This window comes from Stenella coeruleoalba, assembly GCF_951394435.1.
Source record: "Stenella coeruleoalba genome assembly, chromosome: 9".
NCBI classification, from domain to species: domain Eukaryota; kingdom Metazoa; phylum Chordata; class Mammalia; order Artiodactyla; family Delphinidae; genus Stenella; species Stenella coeruleoalba.
Genome location: NC_137155.1, coordinates 98,722,848 through 98,742,003, shown reverse-complemented (window position 1 = coordinate 98,742,003; position 19,156 = coordinate 98,722,848). Strand labels below are relative to the sequence as shown.

The 19,156-nt window shown below is 52.0% G+C and overlaps 1 protein-coding gene across 1 annotated transcript; it reads right to left on the bottom strand.

Annotated features, from left to right (window-relative positions):
* Positions 1-13,416: 13,416 nt before the first annotated feature.
* On the bottom strand, positions 13,417-16,709 carry LOC307191666 (uncharacterized protein; the record flags this gene model as incomplete). The annotated part of the gene is made up of 2 exons (XM_079931822.1): positions 13,417-14,091; positions 15,847-16,709. The coding sequence occupies one exon, from the start codon at positions 16,707-16,709 to the stop codon at positions 16,095-16,097; it is 615 nt and encodes a 204-aa protein (XP_079787948.1). The 3' UTR covers positions 13,417-14,091; positions 15,847-16,094.
* Positions 16,710-19,156: the final 2,447 nt, after the last annotated feature.

Below are 19,156 nucleotides of genomic sequence, written 5' to 3'. Positions count from 1 at the left end.
ATCAGTGAAAACAGGAAGCAGGTTTTATTATCCTGCTTTTAGAAAGGGAGCGCTTGCCTGGGGAGGTAGAGAAAATCCCGCGGGGTCCCAGCTGGCAACAGTGGAGCAGGTGTCTGGCCACATCCTGCAGCTCTGGGCTTTCTCCAGAAGTGACCCCTTGGTCGCCAACTTGAGGGCATCACCCTCCTTGCAGCTGGAGGACCTGTGGATCCAAAACACTCCTCAGGCTCAGCGCCTCTCTGCCGTCTCCCACCAAGGGGATCCTGGCTGTGGGCCCTAGCACCTTCCCCGCAACCTCCAATCCCACCCTGTCTGGAGCAGCCTTCCAGGCACACTTGGTCTGACTTTGCCCTTCTCTCCTCCAACTGCCCAGGGCCCAGAAACCCACTGGGCTGGGCCTGTTGCAAGAGTCTAGCTTGGGTGGACCCTCCTTTGGGTTGGTTCAGGCGTTTCCCCTGGGAGCCCAGCACTAGGCTCTCTCCACACCCACCTCCTGCATCCTCTCTCCATCTCCACACCCACCTCCTGCATCCTCTCTCCATCTCCAGGACTACATTCTTTGCATCCTCTCTCGGTCTCCTCCACACCAGCCCTGTACGTGGTCTTACTTTTGTGCAATGAACTTACAGGACTTCCCTCAAACATCTTGTACATTGCCTTCAACCAAGATATACCTGTTACAGGTGAGGCCTCAGACCCAAACAGACTGGGGTCTTTCCAGCCCAATTGGACCCCCTCAGCTCCCCTGTTTCTGGATGGCACGGTGCCCACCACAGCTCACGGCCTTCCTCGGATCTCATCTGGCCCCAGGACGATTCCAGCCAGAAAGGAGGGATCCGGGCCTCACCAGGTGGGACTGCAGTATCTGGAAGGGGAAGATGAGGTGCGGGGGGCATTTCAGACTCAGCATCCCACCCAGTGGGGGGGGCTAACAGCTGGAAGGTGGCACCAGTAGAAGGGTTTCAGGCACTAAGTCCAACCCAAGGAAAAGCTGCCTCCATTCTATTCACTGTGGAAGCGAAGAAACGTCTGGAGCCCCAACTTCCATTTCTAAAACCCCTCAAATTAGAGAAACAGAAATTCCTCATTTTATTCTTCCGGCCTCGAGTGAAAGTTCTGGAGGGTTTATTGGGGCCCTTTTAGAAGTCCTGGAAACCTCAACCCACTGACAATTCCATTTCCATACCCGTACCCAGGTTCAGAACCCTGGGGCCAGCCATGGCCCTCCGGGCCCGAGGGTCCCCCTGACTTTCCCCATCATGCAACCCCTCCACCTGCTGGGTGGGAAGCAGGTGGCCAGGAGGGGGTGGTGCCTGTGCTCAGCTGGGACGGAGGATTGAGGGGTGCAGCCTGGAAACGGACATCGAAGGAAGTGCTTTGGAAAGAGGGGGACGCATCATACTGAGTGAAGTGAGCCAGGCAGAGAAAGACAACTATCATATGATAGCAGTTAACATGTGGAATCTAAAAGGATGCAAATGAACTTATTTACAAAATAGAAATAGACCCACAGACATAGTAAACCAACTTATGGTTACCAAAGGGGAAAGGTGGGGAGGGATATTTTAGGAGGATGGGATTAACATATACACACTACTATATATTAAATAGATACCCAATGAGGACCTACTGTCTAGCACAGGGAACTATACTTAATATTTTGTAATAACCTATAAGGGAAAAGAATCTGAAAAAGAATAGATATATGTGTATATATATATATATGTGTGTGTGTGTGTGTGTGTGTGTGAGAATCACTGTGCTGTACACCTGAAACTAACATGCCATTGTAAATCAACTGTATTTCAATTTTTTTTAAGTTAGCAATAAACAACAAAAAAAGAAAGAAAGAGGGGGACGCTCGCCAACAGGCACCTGTGCCTTACTTCAGGCAACCTTTGGAGTGCAGAGGACCAGACAATTCCTGTTAGGAGCGAGTTTCCCCAAGATCACAGCTAGAAGTGGCAGAGCTGGGATTCTAACCCAGTTTTAACACCAAGACCCATGCTCTTCCTACCACAGCCATTTCTGTCTAGTGGCCACTGAAAAGTCAGCGGAAGCCTCTTCAATCCAAATACCTGCTTCTACCAGTCCCATGGCATCACCCCCCGCCCCACCTTGTCCAGAAAGAAGACCCAGAGCGTGGAGCCCAGAACCTGTCTCTACTGGAAGTTGACATTAACGCTGCATTTCTTGTTGTGATCCCTAGTCATTTCTAGTGTTCCTCAGAATTTTTCTAAATTAGGGCAAATACGGAAATTACTTCCAAAAATTCACTCACAGTATTGTTACAGCTGGGCATCAATCTCTGAAGTACTGGCAGGGGCTCAGTGTCCCCCACCTGCTCTCTCACTGTTCCAGAGGCACCGCGCTGCCCTCCCCCGCGGGATCAGAGCAGGAACATAGTCACTCTAAAGAACTGGGATTCTCTCAAAAATTATTTATGTCATTTTTCCTTTTAAAAACATTTAGTTCAAAAACAACAAAAAAGGGCCTCCCTGGTGGCGCAGTGGTTGAGAGTCCGCCTGCCGATGCGGGGGACACGGGTTCGTGCCCCGGTCCGGGAAGATCCCACATGCCGCGGAGCGGCTGGGCCCGTGAGCCATGGCCGCTGAGCCTGCGCACCCGGAGCCTGTGCTCCGCAGCGGGAGAAGCCACAACAGTGAGAGGCCCGCGTACCACACACACAAAAAAAGAAAAACAACAACAAAGACCCTCAAAGCATTCCAACGTAGAATTAACATTCTAGAGGTCAAAAGTCGGTTCATACTCAACTATCTGACGCACAGCAAAGAGGTCTTTGCTGCAATTTTATTTCCTCAGTAGCATTTGGAAAACTTTTCAGATTTTCCAGTTAATCTATCCGTAAGTCAATCCGACCACAAAATGATTTGGGTCAGTTATCTAATGAGATCATCTTTCCCCATCTTGAAAGGACTAGTAGAATGACATTACTCCCTATGTAAATTAAGCAGGGCATCTTCTTAGCCCCTGCCCCTTCTCAGCCATCCTGATCTCTTGGACAAAAGGAAAGGGCTCAAAACCAACATTGCCAGTCAGCCTCAAACACCTCCTCTGCCCCAAAACATCCACAACACTCCCGTTTCTTCGGGAGTATTAAGAAGGGATCTTTCAAAAAGCCAGAAGGATTAGGCAAAAACATACCTCAACTGGTTATTAAGGAAGTTTTCCAACACACGACAATGGTAGACAGAGGCTCTAATGAGCCCGGTCCCCTCTCGCCCAGCTTCAAATCATCAACACACAGTCAACACTGTTTCATCTCTAACTGCACCTTCTCACGCCCATGCCCCAGACGATTCTGAAACAAATCCCAGAGAGCATTTTATTCCCTATGTATCTCTGAAAGCTAAAGATCCTTTTATTATGTAAGCATAATAACCTAATTGTAACTGAGACAGAATTAACAATTCTGTATTATCGAGTATCCAATAAGTGTTCAAATTTCCTCAATAACATCTACATTTTATCAATAGTTTTTATTGAAGTATAGTTGATTTACAATGTTGTGTTAATTTCTATTGTACAGCAACGTGATTCGGTTATACATATACACATTCTTTTTTTATATACTCTTTTCCATTATGATTTATCACAGGATATTAAATTTAGTTCCCTGTGCTCTACAGTAGGACCTTGTTGTTTATCCATTCTGTATATAAAAGCTTATATCTGCTAACCCCGACCTCCCACTCCATCCCTCCCCCAAGCCCCTCCCCCTTGGCAGCCACCAGTCTGTTCTCTATGTCTGTGATTCTGTTTCTGTTTCATAGATAGGTTCATTTGTATCATATTTTAGATTCCGCATGTAAGGGTAATATCTACATTTTAAAGATTTGCTTACAGATGAAAACAGCCCACAACTTTTCAGCTAGTGGTTGTTTTTCCTGCTCTTATTACGTGCTTCCTTCTCTCACATCCTGTGGTCGACTCAGCCAGCCGATGGAGTTGGCGTATCAACCCCTTTGGGGTCTACTCCCTTTTTAAAAGTCCCTCTAACACTTTCATGAGCAAACTTTCATTGCCGGTTTTTTGCTCATTCTGTTTGGAAAGTTACTCTATGTTTTCTCCTTCTCCCTTCTGGAAACTCAGAAAAGAAACACGTGTTGAATTTCACTACCTCCAATTTTCTCCCCTGTATTAGCCATCAACCTTCACTTCATCTCTAAGGGGACAGTTAACTTTACAACTCTGCTTTTATTTATTTATTTTTTTTACTCACTTCCATAGGGCACTCTGCAAAGCCTCATGGTTCCATTTATTCATTCAGAAAGTATTTACTGACCGCCTACATGGTCCCTGACTTGTGCATTATAATAAAAACGTGGCCAGGCTGGCCTTAGAGAACAAAAGTCCAATTCACTCAGCATCAGTTCTCCAAATGTGCGCTAGAGGGCGCCACTCTCCCATTGACATCTGTTAGAAAAGTCTGGCGTGACTAACTCACTACGCAGCTTATGTAAGCTCTCTACACCTCACCACATAGTCAACCAAATAAAGAATCTCACACAACTTTCTCCTTAAAAACGAAATAAATTCCATTTATTGGATGCACAGACAAAAAGAGAGAGAAATTACATAATTCCCCCAAATAGGTCCATTTTTCCATTAGACATCATAGACAGAAAGCCTAGGGCTTATAGGTTTTGCAAAACTATAAAAATGTTGCAGACTATTTTTTCATTGCAAAATACCAAAAGAAAACTGAAAAGTTAAAATCAATAAATATCTACAGAGAGCAACATATCAACTTTGCTGTTACATGTAGTCTCAAAAGTATTTCATTACATTTGAAACTATTAATAAGTTTAATTTGCTATATTATAAAATTTCCTGAATATGCCCCAGTAATGGCCAAAAACCCCGTGTCAGTTAACACAACAAATATTTATATAGCACCTGACGTGTGCCAGGCATTGTACTGTCCTTGGTGCTTACATCTGAAGGGGGAGATCATGAACAAGCAAACAAATAAATAAACAAGGTCATGTTTGTGATAAATGCAAGAGAGAAAATAGAGCTGGTTGATGTGAAAAAGAATAGATGGGGAGTTATTGACCTAGAGTGTTTAGAAAAGGCCTCCATGAGATGACAGCTCTACTCATACCTCAGTGGCAAGAGAGCCCTGGGAATATCTGGGAGCAGAATATTCCAGAATATTCCAAGAAGAGGGAACAAAGGCAAAGGCCTAGTGGGAGGGAGACGCAAAAGGGAGGAGATATGTGGATATATGTATATGTATAGCTGATTCACTTTGTTATAAAGCAGAAACTAACACACCATTGTAAAGCAATTATACTCCAATAAAGATGTTAAAAAGGCCTACCCATGAAAGTGTGATAAAGAAGAGTAGGAAGAGACCACAACAAACAAGTGCTGCAGAGGGTGTGGAGAGAAGGGAACCCTCCAGCACTGCTGGTGGGGAGGTAAACTGGTGCAGCCACTATGGAAAACAGTATGGAGGACCCTCAAAAAATAAAAATAGGGTTACCATATGACCCAGTAATCCCAGTCCTGAGTATATATCTGAAGAAAATGAAAACATTAATTCCAAAAGATACATGCACCCCAATGTTCATAGCAGCATGATTTACAATGGCCAAGATATGGAAGCAACCTAAGTGTCCATCAACAGATGAATGGATAAAGAAGAAGTGATGTATATATACAATGGAATACTACTCAGCCATATAAAAGACTCAAGTTTTGCCATTTGCAGCAACATGGATGGACCTGGAGAGTATTATGCTCAGTGAAATAAGTCAGACAGAGAAAGACATATACTGTATGTTATCACTTATACATGGAATCCAAAAAATAAAACACGTGAATGACATAACAAAACAGACTCACAGATACAGAGAAATAGTAGCTACAAGTGGGAAGAGGGAAGTGGGGAGAGGCAAGATGGGGTAGGGGGACAAGAGGTACAAACTACAAGAGGTATAAAATAAATAAGCTACAAGGATACATTGTACATCACAGGGAATATAGCCGATATTTTATTATAATAACTTAAAGTATAATTTATAAAAATTTGAATCCTTATGTTGTACATCTGAAACCAACATGATGTTGTAAATCAACTATACTTTAAAAAATGTTTTTTAATTTAAAATAAAAAAGCAGCGGAGGAGGAAGGTATAGTGTAATGGGAAGGGGGAAGGATTGCACAGAACAGACAACAGAGGTAACCCTAAAAAGAAGCTCTGTTTGGGCTTCCTTGGTGGCGCAGTGCTTAAGAATCCACCTGCCAATGCAGGGGACACAGGTTCGAGCCCTGGTCCGGGAAGATCCCACACGCCGCAGAGCAACGAAGCCCGTGCACCACAACTACTGAGCCTGTGCTCTACAGTCTGCGAGCCACAACTACTGAAGCCCACGCGCCTAAAGCCTGCGCTCCCCAACAAGAGAAGCCACCGCAATGAGAAGCCCACATGCCGCAGTGAGAAGCCCGCGCACTGCACTGAAGAGTAACCCCCGCTGGCCGCAACTAGAGAGAGCCCACATGCAGCAACGAAGATACAATGCGTCCCAAAATAAATAAGTAATTTTTTTTAAAAAAGAAACTTTGTTTGGTTTTCGTTTTGTTTGCTTGTTTGGGGTTTGGATTTTTTTATTGCAAATAAATTGAATTTTAGCAAATGCTTTTCCTGCATCTATTGAGATGTTCATGTTTTTTCTCCATTACCTGCTGCAGTGGTATATTTCTTTAATAGAATTTTCTGATGTTGAACCATCTTTCTATATGTCTGATAAAGCCTTCTTGGTCACGATGCATTTTAAAATATATTTCTGGATTTTATTTGCCAATATCTCATTTTGGATTTTTGCGATTCTACTCAAGGGTGAGATTGGCTGAAAATTTTCCTTCGTTGTCCTGTCCTTGTCTGGTTTCATTGTCAAGGTTTTACCAGCCTCATTAAAAGAGTTTGGGAGTATTTTTCACCCTATTCTCTGGAACAGTTTGTATATGAAGAATTACCTCATCATTAGAGGTGGACAAGCCTTCCCAGTTAAAGCCATCTGGACTCCTATCTTAATTTACTTTTATCTTTCTTATTATTTTTCTCCTTCTTTGGGCATATTCTGTTGTTCATTCCCTAACTTCTTAAGTTAAACTCTTGACTTTTTGATTTTCAAAATGTCCTCTGTTCTGATGAATACACTTAAAAGTAAAATTTTCCTCTTGCATGACACAAGGTTTGAAACATAGTGTTTTCATAGTCATTCATTCATAAATATTTTATCATTTCCATTACAATTTCTTCTGTAATCTGTAAATTATTAATAAATGTGTTTTTACATAAACACATAAATTCCTGAATATACAGAAGCTTTTGTGGGTTTTTTGTTAATTATAGGTACATATCGTTTTATGGCGCTCCACAGATAATGCATTTTTTACAAATTGAAGATTTATGGCAACCCTGCGTCAAGCAAGTCTATCTGCGTCATTTTTCCAACAGCCTTTGCTCACATCACGTCTCTGTGCCGCATTTTAGTAATTCTTGCAATATTTCAAACATCTTCATTATTATAATATGAAATAAGATGTTAATACTTGTGTTACAGTGATCTGGGATCAGTGATCTTTGATGTTACTACTGCGACTTACTGAAGGCTCAGGTGGGAGTTAGAAGTTTTTAGCAATAAAGTATTTTTAGATTAAGGTGTGTACACTGTTTTTTTAAAGACATAATGCTACTGCACACTTAACAGACTACCGTATAGTGTAAACAGAACTTTTATATACACTGGGAAACAAAAAAAATTCACGTGACTTGCTTCTTTGCGATATTTGCTTTATTGCGGGGGTCTGAAACCGAACCAGAAATATCTCAGAGGTGTACCTGTATTTCTAATTTTATTGCATTCACAGAATATTCACAGATTGTATTCACAGAATATGATCTATCAGTGATATCTGGGTTTTTTTAACGTTGTCCAATAAGTGGGACTGTTGTATTCACTGGCTCTGTTTCTTGATTTTCTCATATTGCAAGATTTCCTGAATACACTCCAGTGATGGCCAAGAGAGCAGTCCCATTTTATACAACCCTCTCCAGGCATTAGGGAGAAGTGACTGTAAACATACCAACCAGGGAGAGGCAATAGGAACAGAAAGAAAATCCAAAGGGGATATTTTTGTTCCAACTCCAGCATCCTACGCAGAGCATGAATCCAATCAAAACCAACATTCACGCAACAAGGCCATCTACCTGGTCACTGGGGGGCTGCAGAGAGATTTGCACAGTAAAAGTGAGAGAGAAACCAGAGCACCGGCTGGACCAGCCAGACAGCCCCGGACCCTGTCAGCCCCCTCCTGGGAACATGTGCTCAGGCATCCCTCAGAGTTCCCGGGATTCATATTTTGCCATCACCCTGGCCAGAGCTACTGGGTCTGGAGTGTACCTGCCCCCGGTACTCACAAGCCACATCAAAGTGTGGGGAGAATGAACTCTGTCCAAGGGATGGTGACTAGTCACACCAAATCTGTCTCTGGGATTCTGTGGGGGAGACAGAGAGGGACACACAGAGCAGAGGGCGGAGATGTCAAGGGCAGTAGCAGAGAGAACAAGCATTATCCTCGAAGCAGCAGGAACCGTGAGCTAGCGCGGAGACGAGGTGGGAAAGCGACGGCCATGGTGTCCCGCTCCACCAGCCTGAAACATGCTGCTTCTTATGTGCAAATAAAGATTGAGCGCTCCCCAGCCCCCGGAACTCTATGGCGTCCATTCCTCCTGCAGGAGACCACAACGCACACACCCCCAGTAATTTCTGGGAGTACTTGCACGCAGTGGAGGCTGCCTGTCCCCTCCGTCCCTCAGCCACTGTCTCTGCCACCTCTCAGGACCCACATGCACCATCATGCCACCTGGCTCCGGAACGCCTCTTGTCCCACACACGGACACAGTTCACGCTGCTCCTATCAACTAAGGCTCTCTTGAACCCACGTGCTTGAAACCTGATCTCAGGAGTTGCTGCTTGTCTCCTAGCAGATTTCCACAAGCTGGGGAAGGACCAGCTCAGCCCCTCGGGTCTTTCCCACATCTCAGAGGCCCCTGTCCCCAGGCGTTCTGACCAACAACAGCCTTTTTAAAATGATTATTATTAAACACAACAGCTAACATGCTTGGTCTGAAGCATCTGCGTTTGAAATGCTACCCAAGTCTAAAGCTAGGTCGAGAAAAGCAGTGGGTATTTGTTCTACGTGGGTTTCACCATCTCACAAAGCACATGGCCACCTCCAATCTGTCCATCTACCAGCAGCTCTTTGATGAAAGCCTACAGCACCACGCAGAACTAAACAAAGATGCTACTCACGATCTCTTGTCTGTGCAAGAGCCTTGGAGCGTGTATCCCGCTGCGACACTGCCTTAGGTTGGGGTCCTTGGAAGCAAGCCTGAGTCAAGGATTCTGTTCAAGGGGAACGAGAACTGTTGGCAGGTGCTCTCTGCAGAAGGGAAGTGGGAAGTGGGCTCTGGTGGAGGAAGGAGCCAGGGATGTGGTCTCAGCAGGACCCCCGGGTCGCCTGTTCCCTCGGGAGCCCCGAGCAGAGGCTGCACTTGGAGCTGGCCCCTCTGGGGTCAGCAGTCACTCGCAGTGGTAGGGGTGGGCTGGGGGCAGCCCCCTGAGCTGGGCAGCTGGGAACCATTAACAGCCGATGCCCACGATAGCTTGGAAAGGGGATCCAGCGGGGCACAGCCACGGCACACACCCTCTCACTTGGGCGTTATTAGGGTGAGGAAAGTGAGGCTTCGTGATGTTTTGAAGGGGGGTCATAAGGTGGGTGCAGAGACCAGGTGGAGGAACTGCTCTGCTTTCTCGGGGCTGGCCTTTTCCTGGGCTTTTCTCTTCTGTGCTGTGTTCTGTGTTAATGGAAAATTCTCATAAAGCCAGGCCGGGCCGGCCAGGTCAGGATGGGCACGGCTGATGAATGCTCTGCTCCCCAGGGCGGGGGTGGGGGGCGACCGTGGATGGGATCCTGGACCCTGGTGGAGGCAGCGTCTCGTCTCTACACCCCACAAGCTGCCTAAGAAAACACACGCTTCAGTTTGCTCCCTTTAGACAGTAGGGTCGATGGCATGTCGGAGTCAAAAGGTCCCCCTCAAAGAGGGGGGAAGTGAGGTAGGGCAGACCACCTGCACACACGATGACGGCCTGGGCATCTTGTTAAAAGGCAGTTTCTGGGACTTCCCTGGTGGTCCAGTGCGTAAGACTCTGCACTCCCAGCGCAGGGGGCGCGGGTTTGATGCCTGGCCGGGGAACTAGATCCCGCATGCATGCCACAAACTAAAGAGTCTGTGTCCCCAACTAAGACCCGGCACAGCCAAAATAAAGAAATATTTTTAAATAATAATAATAATAAAAAACCCGGTGGTTTTCTGTATATATTTTTTTAAATGCCGTTTCTGATTAGAGTCGGGAGGGGGGCTGTGATTTTGCGGTTATAACAAGCCACCAGGTTGCTGGGCTCCCACCTGGAGTCCACTCGCCCGCCTTCTTGCCTCTGGGCTCCCCTGGTGGACCATCCCTTCCCCACGCGCAGACCACGGGCTCCAGGCGGAGCTGACCCTCTCCAGGCAGTGTGTGCCCAGGCCTGGCCATCCAGCGCGTGGCGTCCCCCAGGCCTGGTGCGGCCTCTGCCCCGGCAACAAGTATCGACCGATTCCAGCCGACGACAGTCAGCCCTGCAAGGGGTTCAGACCGTCAGGGAAGGAGCTGAGCCTGAGCTGGCGGAAGGCCCAGCTACTGCCCGCGCCTTCCTGCCCCGCGAGGCGGGAGGCAGCTGACACGAAGGAGGGCGGAGCCGGCGTCACGGTCAAGTCCCCGCCCTTCTCAGTTACGGAGCCTGCGGTTCCCCTTTCTGGTGTTCGTGGATTTGAGTTGAACAAGGATCCTGCCTGATTCACCTACAACAGCCCCGGGTCTCAAAAGACCCTGTCGTTGCGTTACTACCGCTCAGGACCCTCTTTGGCTGATAGAGACAATTGATGCAACCCCAAATCTGAATCAAAGAGTAAGGCACAGAAGGAAGGTTCTGGAGTGAGCCTGGGCCACGAGCAGGCCCAGCCCCTCACCAGGAACAGGAGGAAGATCGCTCATCCGCGTCTCGGCAGCGCGGTGGCAGGACGGGCGTAACTCCAGTCTCCAGAGCCTTCTGCTGCGGAAGACTCCTGGGCTGTGAAGTGGCAGTGGCCGGGCCCACCCGCGGCAGGAGACAGCGGCAGGACAATGACGGCACGCCTGCCCCTACGTGGGGCTTTGCAGTGCGCACGGTGTATGTACACATTCATCCGATTCTCACAACCCACGAGGCAGGAGGAACAGATAAGGAGACCAGGGCCAGGAGAGAGACGCGACCAGCCAGGGCCTCTGGGTGGGGATGGGCCAGCCCACCTGAGGGTGCTGAGGGAAGCACCTCGAAGGTTCTCAGCAGGTCTGCCTCGCTGTGCACCGAGCAAGCTGCCGGGGGACTGCCCCAAGGGGCCCGGTATCCATTACCCACATCCAGGTAGTGGCCATTATCCACGTGGGGGAGCCCGAGCTGACTCACTGCTGTGGCTTTGGAGCGATGCGACCTTGAACGTAACTCCTCAAGAAATGATGGAGGCGGAGCTGGAGGCCACCTCCCTGCTCCCAGCTGAGCCCCAAATGACCACTCCTCACGTGAGCTGATGTTGAGAGAACATTGATTCCCCTTGGTCAGCTCCAGCAAGCGTCAGCAACCTAGGGAGACGTCCAGCCTGGACATCCATTGACACACGCTCCTGCGGAGTCGGTGAGGGTGGGGTCTCTCCTGTCCCACTGCCCCGAGGAGGGGAGAACCCAAGGCCTCCTGCAGCTGTTATTGCCCGGGAAAGCCAGCCCACAGCCAATAAGATACACTCACCAGAGGACTCACGTCCCCCTCCCCGTCACACCTCCCATCACCTCCCACCCGACAGCTTCCAGCACTGGACCCACCAGCCAGTCGGCAACTACTTCCTGAGTGTTGTGAGCCCAGCCCTGTGCTAGACCATTCTGGGGTTCAAGAAGGAATGACACAGCCCTTGCCTTCAGGGAGCTCCCAGTCTCAGTGGAGGTTTCACATGCACACGCGCGTGCGCACACACACACACACACACGCACACACACGGGAAACGGGAGTACCGTAAGTCCCCTACATACGAACGGGTTCTGTTCCAAGAGCATGTTCGTAAGTCCAATTTGTTCATAAGTCCAGCAAAGCTAGCTTAGGTACCCAGCTAACACAATTGGAGGGCAAGCTGCAATTTCACTCACGCCTGACGCTGATGGAATGCACGCTCACATCTTTGAAAGTTCGCAATTTGAAGGTTCATGTGTAGGGGACTTACTGCATAAGACTCCACACGAATTTCAGGCGTGTGATAGTGTGTTAACACGGGGACTGTTCAGAGGAGGGCGGAACGTGGGCTTGGTGGTCGGGAAGGCAGCCTGGTGGAGAAGAGGGCTTAGCCGGGGGTGGGGGAGGGGGGCACAGGCCAGAGCAACAGCAGGGGAAACAGAGGCAGGACCGAGGAGGGAGATGAGAGGAGAAGGGGCAACTGTGAGGGTCCTCTGGGTTGGGCCAAGGATCAGAGAGAAGGAAGTTCCAGAAGCACAGGGCCTCATTTCTCTGACCTCCCCCAGAGCAGCCTGTTATCCCAGAGCCTGGCATATGGCAGACGGTAAGAACCTACAAGCAAACTGCACTGGAGACAGGAACCCATGGGGGCCTCCTGGCAACCCTGACCAAACCTCAGCTCAGCCCTGGGACCTCTCACCTCAACACAACTCCCCCACGCCCCGCAGCACTCACATCCCTGGGATTTGACCTACATTTCAGGACTAAAGGCCTCTCTCCACCTCCAAGGGTTTCACTAACTATAAGCTACCTCATGAAGTCTGGTTGTCATCAAAACCCAGCCCCGTCCTAGTCGGTCCCACCTCTTCTGATGGGTGGTCCAGTCTGGGGAGGCTGGGGAGCTCCAGGCCAACCTGCGCAGGTGTGAAGCCCGGAGGAGCCCTCGCCCTGCTGCTGGCCCGGCACCCCTCCTCCTGTCCCGCTGTGAAGTCCGGACACACAGAAGCTTATCTGCCAGCCTCTCTCCCTGCCCGGAGCCAGGGGGCCGCAGCAGGGAGGCTCTACTTCCTCCCCAGCCCTCCCCCTATCCTGCCGAGCGCCAGCCAGGTACAGCCCCAGCAAGCAACCGCAACCCAGAGAAGACCAGCCCAGCCCAGCGAGCTTCCAGCATCTGGGGAAGGGAAGGGAGGCTCCAGAAACCTGATGCGCTGTTTGTTAGGTCTGGGAGAAAAGAGTGACTAAAAGAGGCCCCTCCTCAGAATTCTTTATTCTGAACAAGGGAAGGAAGGGCAGGGGTTGGGGAGGGCAGGGGATGAAATGCTACTCGAATGGAGGCCCTGACCTGGGGCTCTGTGTCAGGTAAGGAAGGAGTGGAGGGTTAGTCCCGGGGCCGAGGATCTCGGCCTGGAGTCCAGGAGCTCCTGGGATTGCTCGTAGATTCTTGCATCCACGTGACTATCTGTGTCTTCCTGGGGAGAAGGTTCATAACCTTTGCCATCTTGTCAGAGGGCTTCACGACCCCAAAAGTGTTAAGAACGTTGCTCTGAAAGGAGAGTGAAGCCTGCGGGTATGTGCACACCTGGGGGAAGGTCTTGTCTCTGGAGCCGAGTCTGCTACCAACTTGCTGTGTTCTCCTAGGCAGTTCACGTCCCGTCTCTGGTGGGCCAGGCGGGAGCAGAGAAGCAGGCGTCCCACACAGGCACCGTCCCTGCTGCCACGGGAGAGCGGAGGCTCACAGCCAGGCAGTCAGCACGAGCTCTTCTGCGGCTGTGACTCCCAGCAGGTCCGGGGAGTTTCTCCACCAGGGCGCAGAACCTGCCTCCAATTCCAGGCTCCATGTGTCCCTCTGCTGTCAGCTCCCGAGGTAGGTCTTCTTAGGGGACGTGTCCTCATGCCGGGGCACAGGCCCAGGGCCCCATTCCTAGTCACTGTGTCAGATGTGCCTTGCACACAGCCCAGAGGTCCTGTAAAGTCCTCATCTGTTCACAAAGACAAAGAGACCAGGGTCAGGTCTGGGGTGGGATGTGGCCCTGCCCAGCCCCCGTCAGCCATCTCTCCAGGGCTACGAGGGAGCAGTCATGGGCCCCCTGCACCCATCCAGGACTTTGAGTCCTCTTAGCCCCTACCAAGCACCCAAGCATTACTAATCCCATTTACCAATGAGACAACGTGGGTTCAGGGCACTTGGTGACTGGCTCCAGATGTCCTGGGTCCCGATTTAATCTCTTAATCTCCACCACTATAAGTACTAGTCCACAGTGCAACAGCCACCTAGGGGCGGCAGGCAGAGGACAACTGATCGCTGAGAAGCCCCGTGGCTCTAAGGAAGGGCAGAGCGCAGGGATGGGTCTCCAGCGCTGAGCACAGGACTAGGTGTGGAACAAGGGCTCTATGAGAGCAGGTCCTCTGCCAGCCCCCAGCTTCCTTCCTCCCAACCCATTACCCAGGATGCCATGTCCCCTTCAGACACCCACAGCCCCTAGCAATGCCCCTGCCCAGGCTCACATTCCCACATCCCCAAAGTCCCATTTTCCCACCTGTAAGAGCCTCTCTTAACAATGATACAGTAGAAATGAAGGGTCTTGGGGTCCAGAACCCAAAATGAGGTCCAGGCTTCTACCGCTGCACCGCTAGCTCCTACGTGTGATTTAGGGCCAGCTTGGGTGAGTCTCGGTGTCCTTGTCTGCCAAATGGCTGAGAAGCCCAGGCCTCCAAGCATCAACTTGGAATCTGAGGCCCGGGGGACGGGTCCTGGCTCTCCCCTTTCTCACTGCATGACCTCGGCCAAGCCTCCTGGGGAGCCTCCCTTTCTTTTGCCCGGATGACCCCAGGACCTCGAGGCTCCTGCCCGTCCCACTTCCATCTCTCCTCAGTGCTTCCAGCTGTCCCTGAGCTGCACTTGAGATCACTGGGCTCTTCCCATTAAACAGCTCAGTGTCCCCTCTCTCTGCCACAAAGTCCTTTGTAGAGCAAATGTGAACCTCCAAGGTAGGACCCCTGCCTTGGAAACCTTCCACACCCTTGTTCTCCCTGTTCGTCCCCAGGACCCAGTTCAAGCCATCAAATTGCCTTGGGCGACACCATTCACCTCGCCTCCCAGAGCACTTTGCAGTCTGTCCCCACAAGAGCCGACAGTCGGCATCACCCTGTATGAGCGAGCACCCCAGGGGACAGGGCCTGTGGCTGTGCTCTTCCCAAGAGCCCTGCACGGCACACTGCTTGGCACACTGGGGCGCTCAATTAATGACGTCACCCTCTCTTGTCTGCTAACAGCAATTACAATCCTCACAATATACCAGGGAGGAGGACCCCTCATCGTTAGCCCCAACTCACAGATAAGCAAACTGGGTCATGAAGTGCAATGACTTCTCAAGGGTACCAAACAGTAAGTGCTGGCGCCAGGAGACCCTAGGGGCTGCGGGTGGGCTTGCGGATTGTGGAGAGCACGCCCTCCGGGTCGCTTTCAGGAGACCCTAGGGGCTGCGGGTGGGCTTGCGGATTGTGGAGAGCACGCCCTCCGGGTCGCTTTCAGGAGACCCTAGGGGCTGGGGGTGGGCTTGCGGACTGTGGAGAGCACCCCCTCCAGGTCGCTTTCAACTCTGACATTCAGGAAATGAAGATCTAGTAAGAAGCTAGTCGTAGACCTAGGAGCTCATTACGCCCCACCTCCCTCACCTGTCCCCACCTGACCCCGAACAAGTCTGAGACGGGCTCTGGCCAGCGCCGGGTCTCACCTGCTCTAAGCCGGGTGGGCCTGCGGAGGAAAACCAACGCAGGGGCCCAAAGCAGCCGTGTGCAGCCAGCCAGAGGGTCCTGGGGAAGGAGCGGAAGGAGGCGGCCCACTCCTTTGAGACCCCAAGCCAGCCCTCCCAGTCTCCCGGGATCCCAACCAGAGAGGGGGCCGAAGCCCAGCGCCATCTCCAGAGGTCACGGATGCGGCTCTGGGGCAGAAAACAGCCGGAGGCAGCAGGTCCAGCGCGCATCAGAGCACGCGGCCTAAATGGGCCGCCTGGCCCTCGGGCCCGTGGCCGTGGCTGCGCTGGTGGGTCTTGAGCGAGCCTTCGCGTGCGAAGCTCTTGCCGCAGCGGGCGCAGAAGTAGGGCCTCCGCTCCCCGAAGACGCCGGGGCGGCGCGGGTGCGGCGCGGGCATGCGCGCGTGGGTGCGCTGGTGGTTGAGCAGGAAGCGCGGCTCGCGGAAGCAGCGGCCGCACTGCGTGCACTGGTGCGGCTTCTCGCCGCTGTGGATACGCTGGTGCGTGAGCAGGTTCTGCTTGAGGCTGAAGCAGCGCCCGCACTCGGGGCAGGGGAAGGGCCGCTCGCCCGTGTGGGTGCGTTGATGCACCTCGAGGTTGTGCTTGACGCTGAAGGCCTTGCCGCACTCGGGGCACACGAAGGCGGCCGCGCGGCCCACTCCGGCATGCGCCTTCTGGTGCCGCACCAGGCTGGGCTGCTGCGAGAAGGTCTGGCCGCACAGTGGGCAGCGGTGCGGCTGCTCCTCCGCAGGGTGGTGGATGACCAGGCCTCGATCGTCCCCCAGGCCCTCCTCCCCGTCCCCCACAGGGGGGGACCTGTCCCCGGAGGACGCCAGTTCGGTCATGGGCGCTTCCGGCTGCAATCACCGGCCCCTGGGGAGGCAGAAGCAGAGAGAGTAGTCAGGGGGCACCCGAGGATCACCCAGGCCCCAGCCTCAGGGAGGACACTCCCCTGGGCTCCCACGGCTTCCAGAACCCGCCACTCTCCAGTCCTGTTCGAGCCTGTGTCCCCCTGCTGGAATGCCCTTCTTTCTCCTTTACCCCTAATCACATCCTACCCCTCCTTCAGGCCTTTCTAAAATGACACTTCCTGCTAGAATCCTTCCTTGACCTCTTCAGCCCCTCCGGAGCCACGTGACCCAACCCTGTGACCCTCACTCATCACACAGCATGCCGGTCTGTCAGGCCACCTCTGTCTCCCTGCCCTGTGAGCACCTTAAGGACAGAGATGCTTGCTTTTTTTTTTTTTTTTTTTTTTTTGCGGTACGCGGGCCTCTCACTGTCGTGGCACAGGCTCTGGACGCGCAGGCTCAGCGGCCATGGCTCACGGGCCCAGCCGCTCCGCGGCAATGTGGGATCTTCCCGGACCGGGGCACGAACCCGTGTGCCCTGCATTGGCAGGCGGTCTCTCAACCACTGCGCCACCAGGGAAGCCCAAGAGCTGCTTCCTTTTGTGCCCCGCATCAAACACCGTGCCTGCCACACAAGGCATTGAATCAATGCTGATGAGTAATATTCAGGGACTCCTAGTATCGTAAGTTATACTGAACCTGGATGCGTCTTATCTCTCCAACCAGATTCTCAAGAAGGGGGGTAGGGAGGTGCATCCCCAATCTGGAGGGAAGGGTGGGTCAACAGTGGTTTAAAGATATTTTTGCAGAGCTTCAAAAAAGAAACAAAAGCCCCGTAAACTTGAAAGTAACCTCAGTTAAACATTAAGGCAGCAGCTCTTTGTTTATCAAAATGAGGCATGCCTGTAAAAGGTTTGCAAGTCACTGAACCACACTGTGAGCTCCCAAAGGGCGGGTCTCAGCTTGATTCCTCTTGGCATCTGGCATCGCCCCAGCAAAGCCTGGCCCAAGGCTGAGGAACACTCAAAGCTCAACAAACACCCCCAAGTTCAGTTCCATCCCGTTCACACTGGTTCTCCTAAGGATCCTCTTTCCCAGGGCACTGTGTTCCTCTTAAATTGTTTCCCACTGTCCTCACAACAGCCCTGAGGAAGGGGCAGGCTTATTGAACCCCACTTTATAGATGGGGAAACTGAGGCTCAGTGAGGCCCACTTACTTGCCCAGGGTCACACAGCAAGGTGAACCAAGACTAGGCCTTAAGTTTCCTCACTGTCAAAATCTCTTTTCAACATAGTAGTTGCTCACCAGCTAAGTTCGCCTCAAAACACACAAACACACACACACACAAGACCACCACCCTCCTGGCCACCATCACAGCGCCATCAATACCCAAAGGACCACTGCTTCTGGGGCACTGTCTGCGGCCACCACCCTCACACCTCCCCAAAACCCTAGGCTCCTGCTCTGTAGAGCGCTGGGGCCTGCTGGGAGGGAAGGAGCTGGCCACTCCCCTGCATTTCCCCACCCCCAACTGGGAAGCTTGCTGGCCCTTCCCCTGGTCCTCCATGCAGACCTTCTCCACACTTCCAGATCTCTCTGCTAACCACAAGCTCAGTGGACCTATCGGCAGAGTGGGGTCCCAGAGGCACCCCCTCTGTCTCCCCCTACCCTCAGGCTGGGGTGGAACGCCACTCACCCAGGAGAAGGGGACAAGTACTACTTGCAATAGACCCCACCCACAAGTCTTTCCCCAGGCAGCTGCATGGACGTTTGCAAAGACAGATCATCGCTGTCCCCTTGGCCAGTCTCAGCCCGGCCTTGTCTCTGGGCAGCCTCCCCACTCCCCAGCTATACCCCTGACCAAGGGCCCCGCCCGCCGAGAGCGTCCAAGGTCTTGCCCCCCCTGTCTCCCCAAGGTTCCTCCATCCCATCCCACACTCACAGACCAGGCTGCGCCCCAGTTCCTCCGGCCTCCAACAGTGGCTCTTTCCTCGAGTCTGCGCTGCCCAAGGCAAATACGGTAACTCTCCGCAGCGCCTCCCGCGCCCCTTCCACCCTCATAAAGACGGCCAGCCTTCCGCACCGCTGTCCTTTTCAAATACCGGCATTAATCAAAAGAGCTGACCCCACCCACCCGACCCCCCCGCGCACAGCCTTGCCAATTCCTGAGGCCGGAGCGATCCTGGAGAAATATGGTAAACTCTGTGTCGCAACCCCACCCCCACTAAAATATGTAGGCCTCCCACTCTGCTGCAGCAACCCACCCCATTCCGCTACAAGCACCGGCTCCCTTAGGGAATTCATGCAACCCACGCCCTCCCGCTCCCGCAGCGCCGGGGGGGAACCACGCAACCATGGATAAATACATAATTAAGTCGCTGCGCTCGCCACTCCCGGAAAGGGCCTGCGCGGCTCCCGGCAAATACGGTAGCGCGCCTGC